A 12,847-nucleotide genomic window follows, 5' to 3' on the forward strand; every position below is an offset into this window, starting at 1 on the left:
GATAGATAGATAGATAGATAGATAGATAGATAGATAGATAGATAGATAGATAGACAGACAGACAGATCGATCGATCCCATGAAGCTTTTTTCAGGCACCACTGAATGCTGGAAATACAAAGAAAGGCAAAAACATGACCTGCCCTCAAGGAAATTAAAAATACTATGTTCAAGATGTTTGATGTACATCAATCAACCACCACTTATTAAGCACCTACTACATTCCAGACACTGTTCTAGGTGCTAAGGATAAAAAGACAAAAACCAAATAATCCCTGCCTTCAAGGAGTTTACATCCTAATGGGGGAGCCAACATATGCAAAAATAAGTATATGTCAAATGTAGGAACAGGAATTGTACAGATTACATCAAGACAGTAAACTCCCACTTCCACTTCTGGCCAACACCTTCTCACAGTTGGGAGAACTCACTTTTAGAGTCATCTTGGGGCACTGAGACTTTCTGTGACTTACTTGGAGTCAACACAGCCCAAACATATCTGATGTGCGATTTAAACCCTGGTCTTCCTGCCTCCAAGGCCAGCTCTCTTAACACAATGTAATTCTGAGGCGGAAGACACTAGATAATTAAAAACAAAGCTGATTGCAACAGGGGAAAGAAATCCAGACAAGTTCTCTAGAATAATTAGAGAGGGAGAGGTCAGCTGAAGAGATCATGGATGGTTATACAGAGGATATGGTATATTTTCAGGTATGACTAAATAAAAATAGCTGGTTTTCAATGTTGTCATTGTCTTCCCTGTGCCTAGTCCAGTGCCTTGAACATAGTAAGTGGTTAACAAATACTCATAGATGAATGATTGATTGGTTGATGTGCATAGAAGGCCAGTGACCACAGACTGAGACAGTGCTTGAAATACAGAGGAAAGTGGGGAAGAAGGAGTCTGAGGAAGTGGAAGGAAGAAAAGGCAGGTTTTTCATTGCTTGGAAACAATAGAACTTAATTTTTAAAAATGAAATAAAATGGATCTCTTTTTAAAAGTGCAGATAAGATGTATGTATAGAATCTTCTATAGAATCTAATTGTGAAACATCTAAACATATAATATGTAGTATAGTATTTATAATAATGTGCAATGCTTTGCTCATTTTTCAGGTTTGTCTTAAGGGAAACGAGCCAAATTTGCCTGCACTGAGCATGGACTGCCACAGAACCCCCCAAAATATTCAGGAGATGTGCGCCCTTCAGACACATAACTTGGTGGATGTTGGTTCAGATGTTAGGATTCTCCCTAACCAGTCTCCTGGTCTTTACTTGCCCCACTGTCTCACTCCTGCTAATGCTTCTCTTCACCCTCAGCCTACACATTGCCTAGCACATCACTGATGATAGACTCAAGCACCTTCTAATCAATTACCATGGTTCTTTCTTGGCTTTCTTCCTTTCAACATTGAACCTATGATTAACCATTTTAACGAGGCACTGGCTTCCATTCCAAGGTACCTGAATCCCCTGATTAGACAATCCTTCGATCTTGGTCATCCCTCCTATCCCCTTCTCTACTTACTCCATCATCTCAAGACTTCCTAAGTCACAAAACCACATTGACTGAGTAATAAAAAGCCCATCAACCTGACCTCACTGCTTTGGGGCTCTTTTATTCACCTCTGATGATGGGATCAGAGATTTAGAGCTGGAAGGTACCTCTGATGTCATCTGTCTAAACTCCCTTATTTTACAGTTGAAGAAAATCAGTGTCAGAGACAGTGGATGATTAATTGGGTAATAAGCATTAGAACACAGAGTTGAACCCAGGTTCTGATTCCAGGTCCAGCACTCATATCCTCAAGGTCATTCTCCTTTCTCACTTACCTTCTGGTTAACGATTCGTCAACTCTTAGCAATGCTGCCTTCCCAGTAGTCCTTAACTTTGTCCTCTACTCTTGACTTACACTACTACCAGCCTTGTTTAAACATTCATCATCTCTCCCTTGGACTATCACAACAGCCTCCCAACCTCAATCCCTGCTCTAACCTATGCTTCATTTAGCTGCCAAAATCATCCAAGGCCATATTCACAGGTCTGTCCTGCTCAAAAACTACTTCTATTGGATCTTTCTTTTGAGTCATTTCAGAGACATTCAACTCTTTGCGTCCCCATTTGGAATTTTCTTGATTAAGATACAGGAGTGGTTTGCCATTTCCTTCTCCAACCCATTTTACAGGTGAGGAAACTGAGGCAAACAGAGTTAAGTGACTTGCCCAGGGTCACACAGCTACTAAGTATCTGAGGACACATTTGAACTCAGGAAAATGAGTCTTCCTGACTCCAGGCCTGGCACTCTACCCACTTCAGTGCCACCTCGATGCCCTGTTATATCTAGGATAACATATATACTCCTTTGTCGGGGATTTCAGGCTCTTCAAGGACAGACTCCAATTTAGCCTCATTTCCCATGTGTCCCTTTCATCCATTCTATGTTCCAATGTATACTATTAGTTCTTCACTGAGCTGTCATGTCTGTGAACATGCAGGCTACGCTCTATGGGTATGCGTATGGGTAGAGAGCACTGCTACCTCAAGTCCGCCCATTGAAATCCTCTCTGTTAAAAAAAAAAGTGTCACTGAAGCATTTTTGAAAGCTCCCAGAAAGGAAGGGTGATCAGAAGGAATCAGACAGCATGAGGCTGAATTTATTATGTGTTTTTTTGAAGCAAGCTATACATAAGAGATTCATGTTTTCACTTACCCTCTTTTGTTGTTCAACTTTGTATACAGAAATGTCCTCTTACATTTTATTTTATTAGTGTTCATTAAATTTCAAATAAAAACAATTAAAAAAAAAACTTTTTCTTTGATGGCCCATCTTAAGGCTGCTTTCCTCATGAAGCCTGCCTTCAGCCTCCTCCCTTCTCCCCCCCAAAACTGTTATCCTCCTCAAATTTTCTCAGCTTTTTTTTTTTTGCTTTCTAATTTATACTGTGTTCATTTTGCACATTTATCTTAAAACCTTCCCCTTCCCAAGCCCATTAGAGTATCAGCTCCTTCCTTCTTTCTATCCCCATCTTTCTTTCCCAGATCCTTGCAAACTACAATCATTTAATATAATCAAATTGAGTTGAAATGAGGAAAAAAAAAAAACACCCCACATATTGGGTGAGTTTCTTACTTCTAGAAAAGCTAGAACCCATCTGCCTGTTTCCAGTGAGATGAGCTGCTACTCTCTGGATAGCACTCTGTTTTAACTTTTCTCTGGCTCCAGAAGAGTCATTCCGCCTCTTATCTAGAAGGGAAGACAAAATGGTTAGGACATTGGTCGAACTACTGAAATTAACCTTAAAGTCCACAGATATCATCAGTTGAGGAGATTTTAAAAGCTATACCATGTTTCCAAAGAGAATCCCATCATTCAGTAAGGCAGGAAAGAGAGATTGTAGGAGGGGAGAGGGAACAAGACTTTTTATTAGCTCCCTACTATGTGTTCAGAGCTTTTACAAATATTCTCATTTTTATCTTCACAACCACACTAGAAGGGAGGTTCTATTATTATCTCCATTTTACAGTTGAGGAAACTGAGGCAAGCAGACAAGCAAAAACCCCTCATCTCATTGTGGACAATCTTCGAGTAATAACCCTCTCCAAACTTAGCTAGGTTTGTCTTAGGACCTTATCCACCTGTACTCCCAATCCTCCTAGTTTGGTAGAACCAAACAGGGCCTAAAGCACATGGACCTGTAAGATCCAAGGGTACCTTCATATTCATTGGAATACAACATTCTCAATTGTTAAATAACTGATAATGCCTCCCACTGTCTCTGATGTTTGGACTTTGGCATTAAATAGGCTGCTGGGTGGTGGTACAGTGGCTAGAACTCAGAACCTGAAATGAGGAAGACCTGAGTTCAAATCCTGCCTCAGAAACTTAGTTTTGTGACCTTAGGCAAATCACTCAATCTCTCAGCCTCAGTTTCCTCTCCTGTGAAATGGGGATAAAAATAGCATCTGCATCCCAGTTGAGAGCATGAAATGAGATAAAATGTGTCAGTCACTTTGCAAGCCTACATTACTAGCTATTTCTAAATATGGAGTTTCTTATAACTAGCTTACATTACAACTCTGTTATAATGCAGTTTGGTGAAAGGAATTTTCTTACTGATAAGATTTTTTCCCCCAATGGTGATATTCAGAAATTCCACAAGCCTTGGAAAGTTATCTGGTGGCACTGAGAGGTTAGGTGAATTACCTTTGGTCATATATCAAGTGTGTATTAGAGGTAGGGCCTTACTCCAAATCTTTTGGATTCTGATGGGCCCACTATATCGGCTATGCTGTTTCCTCTCCCAGAATGTTTGGGAAATCGAGCAAGGCCTTTGAAAGGCAAGGAAGAAACCTATGTCCATCACTAACTATAATTTTAAAGAGAGAGCCATGGGGCGGCCAGGTAGCACAGCGAGTAAGAGCACCAGCTCCAGTATCAGGATTGACCTGGAGATCGAATCCTGGGCTCAGACACTTAGCACCCACCCAGAAACACCTGGCTGTGTAACCTTGAGCAAGTTACTTAATGACTGGCCGTGTAACCTTGAACAAGTTACTTAACCCCGATTGCTTAAATAAAAAAAAAAAAGAAAGAGAGAGCCGTGAGGGGTGGCTAGGAGGCACAGTAAATAGAATACCGGCCCTGGAGTCAGGAGGACCTGAGTTCAAATCCAACCTCATACACTTAACATTTACTAGCCATGTGACCTTTGGCAAGTCACTTAACCCCAATTGCCCTGTCTTCCCCCTCCAAAAAGCAAAAAAAAAAAAAAAAAGTGATGTCTTCTCAAGTTTGAAACTATATATGAAATATTCTTTATTTTCTTGGGGGTTTTTTGTCTGTTTTCCCTTGCAATACAGCTAATATGGAAATGTTTTCATGACCACTCAAATGTAACTGATATCAAATTTTTCTCCTTTTAAAGGAGGGAGGGAAAGGAGAGAAGGAGAGAATTTGGTACTCACAATTTACAAAAATGAATATTAAAAATTCTTTTACACATAATTGGGAAATATTTAATGAAATACATAAAAGTATATTAAAAAGGAAAAAGAAAATACATAAAGTAACAACTCCACCAGAGACAATTTGGGAACTCCATGGTTCAAACACTCAGATTCTTGCCTTAGGTACAAACGACCAGTTCCTCTCTCTGGGAATCAGAGGCAGCTCTTTCCTCCTCCATCGAAATTCTCTCCTGCAGAAAAGTAGACTGTCCCCTCCTCAGACACTTCCTGACTGTGATCAGGGCTCAATAAAACCAGAGAAGACAACACCTGCAGCCATTCTGGGGTTCTATTTCCTCACCTCTGACACAGCTGCTCTCCCTCCATCCCCAGGAGGGCAATCTAAACGGCAGCCCAGGTGCTCTATATGCAGACACGATAGACAGGTGCTACAGGCTTGGTTCTAATTCCTATGAAATAATCAACTGGAGGCAGTAACTTGATGGCTTAGTGGCTAGAGGCCTGGCCTTGGAGCCAAAAGCACTTGGATTCAATTCCTGTCTCTGGCATCTGTTAGTTCTGTGACCCTGAATAAGTTCCTTAACCCTTCAGTGCCCCAGGCAGCTCTCTGAGACTAAAGACTTTCCACAGTGAGTTTTCCGCAGGAATGAAATCAGAAACCTGAACCAAAAAAACAGAGGAACCAGAAGGATTCTGGAGGAAGCACGAGGAGGAACCTGGGTATAAATAAGTGAAAAAAGCTTTATCATGGAATTGCAGAATCTCATAGTGGAAAGGTCATCTAACCCCAAATGTTTATTCAAAGGACACTCAGTCCAACTGCCAACTAAATAGCTGGGTGGAGCAGTTGATAGATTTGGAGTCAAAAAAACCTGAGTAGAACTCTGGCTTCACATTCTCCCTAGAAGTGTGACTCTGAGAGTCACTTAACTAACCCTCTTCAGCCTGTTTTCTCATCTTTAAAACGAGAGGGTTGGATTCAGTGGCCTTGAAGGGCCCTTCCTATAAACAGGAATCCTCCCTCCAACATTTCCCACAAATGGATATCCAGCTGCCACCAAAGGAGAACCCACTGGCTCCTGGGAATTGTCCCATGGACAACAGGAACAGTGATAGTCATGAAGAACAATAAGATTTAAAATCACAACTCACATTTAGGAAGTGCTTTGAATTTAGTGACCCCATCTGGGATCTGGTTTCAAAAGAATGATTGTCCTCATTAGAGATGCAGAGTGGGTTCAGCAGGGTCAGGGTGTATGTTGCCAGTGAGAAGGATTTTACTTGTGGAGAGAGATGGTGGAGGAAAGGGTTCATGTACAAAGAAAGGCTGTTTATTAGATTGGGGAAGGGGAAAGTATCAGTGAATGGAACTAAGGAATTCAAGTGGATGGAAGCAGAGTAAAAGGTTCCCCACCATGTTAGAATACAGATGATCTGACAAGAAAATTCATTTGTTTTTTTTTTATGTAAATGTGGAATTCCAATGAAAATTGTTTCTACCTTGACTTGTAGAAGAATCCTCAGAGATTGTCAAAAGCTCCTGCAAATATGATCAAATAATTTTATTTAGAATTCTAGGCAAGATTGTTTTGTTCACAGCTCTCTTAGGTCAGCCCCTTAAGCAAGGCCTGAGAGTGCAGCAGGAAGTGTTTGTTGACTGACTGACCTACCTTTCTAATTAGCTGCTGGAGTTGCCATCTGAATTGCAGGCATAGGACGTCTCCCTGCTCTGCATCACCACTGGGGTCTCCCAAGTATTCCTTTGTTAGGCATGCCAGGCTGCTCTGAGAATTTCTACCTTGTAGCTCTGTCAGCTGGGCAAAAGTTATATCAAAACACCATGAGGAGCTGTATTCCTGGATATCCTTTGGATACACATCAGCAATTGTTTTCAATTTCATAAAAACCTTTGCCTTGCCACCACCCTATTTTCCTTCCCTTAGGCCTAGTCCCCACCCCAGCGTGGCCCTGGCCTGGCCTGGCCTGCCCCACCCGGAGTCCTTCATTGGCTACCTCCTTGCCTATTCACCCAACCCTCCAAATAGCAGTAAGAAGAGACTAACTACTAAGTTGGAAACTCCCAACTGGTTTCTTTTCCCAACCCCTAGCACCACTGCCCAGTTTCTACCACTTATGCACAACATCCACCACCAGCTGAAGGCTGGCCCCTACATCCCCCATCTTTCCTGAAGATATTCCCAGAGTTCCACTCCACTCACCCTTAATCCCACAGTCCTCTTTGTAGGAGGGGACCATGTCCTCTGCCATTTTTCCCCCCAAGATCATCCTGGATACTTACCAAAATATTATCTGAGTTTTTTATCTGTCCTTCATTAAAAATAAATAAGAGCCCTCCCCTATGTGTTGGTTCTCACCCCTGCCCCTCCACTTTAGAATGTGAGTTCCTAGAGGGGAGGCAAGGTCACAGCAAGTACTAGGCATAAAGTAATGTTTAATAAATAGTTTTTCATTTCCTTTCACTAAGTAAAATAAACCAGTGTCTCTAAGCCTGTGTAATAGAGAAAAGAGGATCTAGGTTGAGCAAGTAAGTCTCTCACTCTCCCTGGGCTTTTGTTTCCTCATCCATAAAATGAGGGGACTGGACCAGATGGCCTTTTCAGTCTCTCCCAGCTCCAGACCTTTACAGTCAGCAAAACTTGAATTCAAATCCTTCCTCAAATCCTTACTACCTGTGTGACCCTGGGTAAGTCACTTACCTTCCCTAGGTCTCATCTATAAGATGAAAGGGTTCGACTTGATGGCACCTAAAGTCTCTATAAATCTATAATCCTATGTTCCCTACAAACAAGAGGTATTCAATAGATGGGTGGTACAAAATGCTAGTCTCTACCCCCTTTAGAATATAAGCTCCTTAAAAATATTGTTTTTTCTTTGTCCTCAGACCCCCAGACCCCAGCACATTAACTTGCATATAAAAGGAGCTTAATAAGTGCTTTTTTTATTGACTGAATAAGTGAGTGAATTCAATTCCTCACTAAGCAGCAGGGTGATGATTGGTGTAAATCCCAAACCTTGCTTGGGGTGACCATGAAACAGTTGCTTAACCTCAATGTGCCTGCAGCAACACCAGCAGACTTACTGGAATGAGCACTACAGGTAGAATCAGAGGACCTGGGTTCAAATCCTTCCCCTGATACTTTACCTCTTAAAAGTCTGGGCAACTATCTGAGCTTTTAAGTCACAAAGAAAGTATATTGGGAGAATTTTATGTGTCCGGTCTTTTTACACTTCCCTCCCTTCCACATCTTCCACTATCCAACTGATGAGAGATGGCTCACAAAAGGTTCAGCAGGAACTCTGATCTTTATGTAAGACCAGAATGCCTGGGATTCCGTCTGGAAAGAATTCAGCCCAGGCAGACTTGGAGTCAGAGCTGTAAAAGTTTATTGTACACTTTACAATGGGCAAGGGTTATTAGGCTGTACAGCAGGCCAGAGTCCTTTATGGGACCTGCAACCTCAAAGGGGTAGAAGTAAGATTTTCATAGGAGAGTCCATAGTAGAACCTGGGCCAATTATGGTAACTAGGTGATTAAGGGTGGGACTAGGGAGGAGTTAAGGTGGGGCCAATGTTTAAAGGGACATGCACTTTTAATGTAACTTTGAAAACGTATTGCCCATGATTCACTGGGAAAAAGCCCAAGGCGGGCTACCTGGAGGTGTGATTTTAGGCTTGAAATGTCACTAAGTCAGCTAGCGGTCAAGGGCTGATGGGAGAAGTGCCTAGTCTGCCACCCATCCGTGTCATGTTTGATAAGATTGATGTCTGGGAACCAAAGCTAAGGAGTCAGCCCAGAGATAGAGTCCTTAAGGATTCATGGAGGCAGCCAAGAAGTCAATCTAGAGATAGGGTACCAAAGGATTCATGGGGGCAGCGGGACACTATACAAGGGGGATAATAGTTGCCTGAGCTGGAATGTTTATAGATACTTTAGTGAAGGAACAATTCATGAGCTGTTGCTGGGCAGAGTTAATGGTCTGAAGCTGGGCAGAGTGCAGGTAGGGGGAAGAGGCAGAGCTAATGCTCTGAGACTGGGGGGGGGGAGGGGTGAGGTATGATTTTACAAACTGGTTTTACAGACTGATGTTACAAAGTGGTATTACAAATTGATGTTACAAACATAGATCCCAAGCACCCCATCATTACTGATGTTACAAATTGGTATTACAAACTGATATTACAAATAGAGATCCCAAGCACCCCATCACAACTACCTGACCTACTTGCAGTTTTTCAAACATCCAACCTTTGAGCCTTTGCCCTGGCTGTGCCCCCTGCCTGGGAATGCTCTGCCTTCTCCACACCTCTGCCTTTTGGTGAATTTAGCTGTCTTCAAGACTCAGCTTAAATACTACCTTCTACAGGGGGCAGCCCCCAGTCCCTAGCAGCTGCTGATGCCTCTACCTTTCATGTCACCTTCATCTACTACTATGTATCTTGCATGTACCTAGTTACTTACATTTTGTCTCTCCCATTGGAATGTAAACTCCTTGGGGATGAGGATTGTTTTTCTTTTCTTTTCTTTTTTTGCATCTGTAGTGCTTAGCACAGTGCTTGATACTTAATAAACCCTTAATAAATGCTTGTTGACTGACAACAAGCTGCCTATACCAGCACAGACCTGATCTTTTTCCTACGAAGAGTAAAATTGTTTTCTAGGATTCACTTCATATTCATTAGAAAAACACTTATCCAGTAGCTCCTATGTAGGGTGCTGGGGACCTAAAGACAGAAATTTAAGGCTCTGCTCTCCAAAGTCTCCCCATTCTGCCACAGAGAAGGGTGGGGTACTTAGAAACATGTGGAACACATAACTCAAAATACAAACCTGTTCTAGCCATTGGATTACTACAGGTGGGTGGGAGTGGAGAGGATGGCAAAGTGCTGTTATAAAGGAAATCTGTGTTCTGTCTAGGAACAAATCATGCTTGTTGGGGATCCAGGAAGTTTCATTATCTTTATTTATTTCTTTTGTAATTTATTCTGTAATGAATAAATGGGTAGCCTCCAGAGAAAGACTACAAAGGATGAGACAAAGGCAAGCTCCCTTCAGAGCTGGGATTGGCTCCAGCACTTCTGGGTTACAACTTGCCCATTGAGCATGCATGTTAAAGAAAAGTTGATAGGGGTGGCTAGGTGACACAGTGAATAGAGCTCTGGCCCCAGAGTCAGGAGGACCTGAGTTCAAATCAGGTCTCAGAGCCCTAACACTTACTAGTCGTGTGACCTTGGGCAAGTCACTTAACCCCAATTGCCCTGCCTTCCCCCCTCCAAAAAAGCAAAAACAACAAAAAAAGAAAAGTTGGTGACCTGAGCCAACCTAGCTCAGGCCCCTCTTTCCTGTATGTCCCCATGAGGATCTCTTTTGAAACACCCCTTGTTCCTGTAGAATCTGTGGAAACCAAACTGCCAGCATTTCTTAGTGTTTAGAAAACTAAAACATTAACGGATGCTAACTATTAATATGTAGAAAGCCTTTCACCATTCTGGTTGAGCCACTTTGGATATTTTTCATCTAATCAATGCCCTTCTTTAAATATTAACAGAGTGACTAGTTTGATAAGGAGTAACATGAGCTTTGGAAGTGTCCTATTTTTCAAGCTACTGGAATATCAATAAATACCATGAAAAAAGCAGTTATCAATCTGTCAGTCAACAAGAATACATTAAAGGACTTACTATGTGCCAGGCACTCAGAACAAAACACTTCCAAAAGCCATCTATTCCTTCCTTGTAGGTAGACAGGCAGTTTGACACGCCTTCTCTGGTCTCCAAGGCTTTGCCCAGGCAGTCCTCCCTGCCTAAAGTGCCTTCCCTCCTCAAATGCCCCTCTTGGAACCCCTGGGGATCAGCTGTCCGGAGCCTTAAGAGGCCTCTCCTAATACCCAGTTATGGGAGCTCCCCCTCCCCCATCTCCATCTCCTTGCATTGATTTTGCATATATCTTACACACATACTCTAGCTCTCCAATAAAAGACACACTCTACAAAGATAGAGGCAAATTCACTTTTAGATTTGCTTCCTCAGCTGGCACACAGTAGGTACTTAATATATACCTGAAAAAGGGAAGACTCAGGAGGTGCTTGGCTTTTTTGTGGTACAAGGAATAGAGACCAGGCAGCAGCTGGTCTGCCAGTCCCTAGGGATTAGTTCACATTAGTCTGAAACTGTTCATGGAAAGAGCTAGTTTAACACTTTGAAATTTGCAAATCACTTGTACAAATAGTTTCATTTGGTCCTCACAACTACCCCGGGAGGTAGGTGCTGTTATTAGACACATTTTGCACATGAGGAAACTGAGGCAGAAGCTAACCCCAGAGTCCCACAGCAAGGGAGAAACTGAAGCTGAATTTGAACTGAAGTCTAGGCTCCAGGTCCAACGTTGTTCCACTGCAACCCGGATTCTCTTTGTTTGGATGAATGGTTCAGCTGCCAATATTTAACCTGGCTTGGGGAGAGGTCGGGGTGGGCTTAGGAGTGTCCAAAAGCCACAAAGATCTGCACAGTTCAGAGATAAGAGCTGGGGGGGAGGGGAGGCCCCTCAGAGGGTCATCTGCGATCTTGTCATTTTACAAAGTCCCCAAGGTCACGCAGCTAATAGATGCCCACGCCAGGATTGCAGTCCAAGCCCCCAGACTCCAAATACCCTGAATCACCAGATAGAAAGTATCAAAGCTGTCTTAAGCATTTCCTCTGTGGCAAGCTTTCAACAGCCAGCTGGGTTAGGGACAGCTTTGCAACTCACTCCCTTTTCCAATCTACTGCTCCTTAGCAGATTGGAATCCAAATGGTAGTCTCCAAATAACACTGGAATCATCAGATAAAAAGTATCAAAGCTGTCTAAGCATCTCCTCGGTGGCAAACTTTCAACAGCCAGCTGGGTTAGGGAGAGGTTTGTAACTCACTCCTTTTGCAAACTACTACCTCTGAGCAACGAGCCCTCCCTCTGAGAAGCAAAGCTCAAGGATTTGCAGAATTCACCTTAGCAAGGCTGAAGGGAAGGGGACAGCTCAGTGTCCCGGGTGAGGAAGGACTCTCTGGGCGCCCCAGGGCAGGAGAGCCAAGATCACCCCCCTCCCATCCCTGCCCGCGCCCTGGGAGGTCAGCTGGGACTGGGAGCCCTGGGAGGGAAGGGCAGGGATGCAGACAGCAGCTGCCCAGTGTGCACCACGCCAAGGTCTCTGCAAACCCGAGCTGCCCCAGCCAGCTGTACTGACCTGTTTCAGCTCATTAGTGAAGTAGAAGTAAATGAGAGCAAAAAGGAGGACTTGGATCATTAGCGGGAACAGGAAGAGCAGCCCACAGGCTCGGCTGAGGCTGAGGCCATCCTTGGAGATGGTCTTCAGAGACATGGCGAGAAGCGCAGCCAGCCGGCGAGCACAGACCAGAGACGGGCTACCTGCGGGCGAGCAAGTCGGGGTCGGAGAGCCCCGGGCGTGGTTTCATTAGGTATTGGGAAGGGGGAGAGGCATCTGTGTGGGCGGGCTCTCTGAAACCGAAACTACTTGCTTTGTGGCCGAATCCAAGAAAGTGTTCCTTTTTGGAGACAAACTGTTCCTTTTCGAGAGGAAAGGACCTAGGTGTTTTTACCAGCGTGTAGAGAGAGGCTTACAAAAATCTCTATCTTTAGAACTGAGGTTTGGGGTATTGTGTATATGTGGTGTGTCATATGTTATATATGTCATATATACAATTTTATGTTATATATTGTATATGATTGATAATCATTAAGTATCATATTTTGGCCAAAGTCTGAATTAATCAAACTGCTTTGGTTGATTTAAAAATGCCTTTCCCCGTGTTAGCAACTTCAAAGACCAGAGGTGAGATTCCCCTTATCTTGGGACTTACTTATTTC

At 43.2% G+C, this 12,847-nt stretch overlaps 1 protein-coding gene across 1 annotated transcript in view; it reads right to left on the reverse strand.

Annotated features, from left to right (window-relative positions):
• Positions 1-12,485, reverse strand: part of TNFSF10 (TNF superfamily member 10) — a 32,958-nt gene extending 20,473 nt beyond the window's left edge. The window contains exons 1-4 of the mRNA XM_069083594.1: positions 12,207-12,485; positions 6,639-6,782; positions 6,469-6,508; positions 3,131-3,244 (exon numbers count right to left, since the gene is read on the reverse strand). Coding sequence (XP_068939695.1) covers positions 3,131-3,244; positions 6,469-6,508; positions 6,639-6,782; positions 12,207-12,341 — 433 coding nt within the window. The 5' untranslated portion in view covers positions 12,342-12,485. The remainder of the gene's footprint in view (positions 1-3,130; positions 3,245-6,468; positions 6,509-6,638; positions 6,783-12,206) is intronic.
• Positions 12,486-12,847: the final 362 nt, after the last annotated feature.

This window comes from Petaurus breviceps, unplaced genomic scaffold (genome assembly GCF_028583685.1).
Source record: "Petaurus breviceps papuanus isolate PSGF00001 unplaced genomic scaffold, PetGlider_PUasm1.0 173, whole genome shotgun sequence".
Classification (NCBI taxonomy): domain Eukaryota; kingdom Metazoa; phylum Chordata; class Mammalia; order Diprotodontia; family Petauridae; genus Petaurus; species Petaurus breviceps.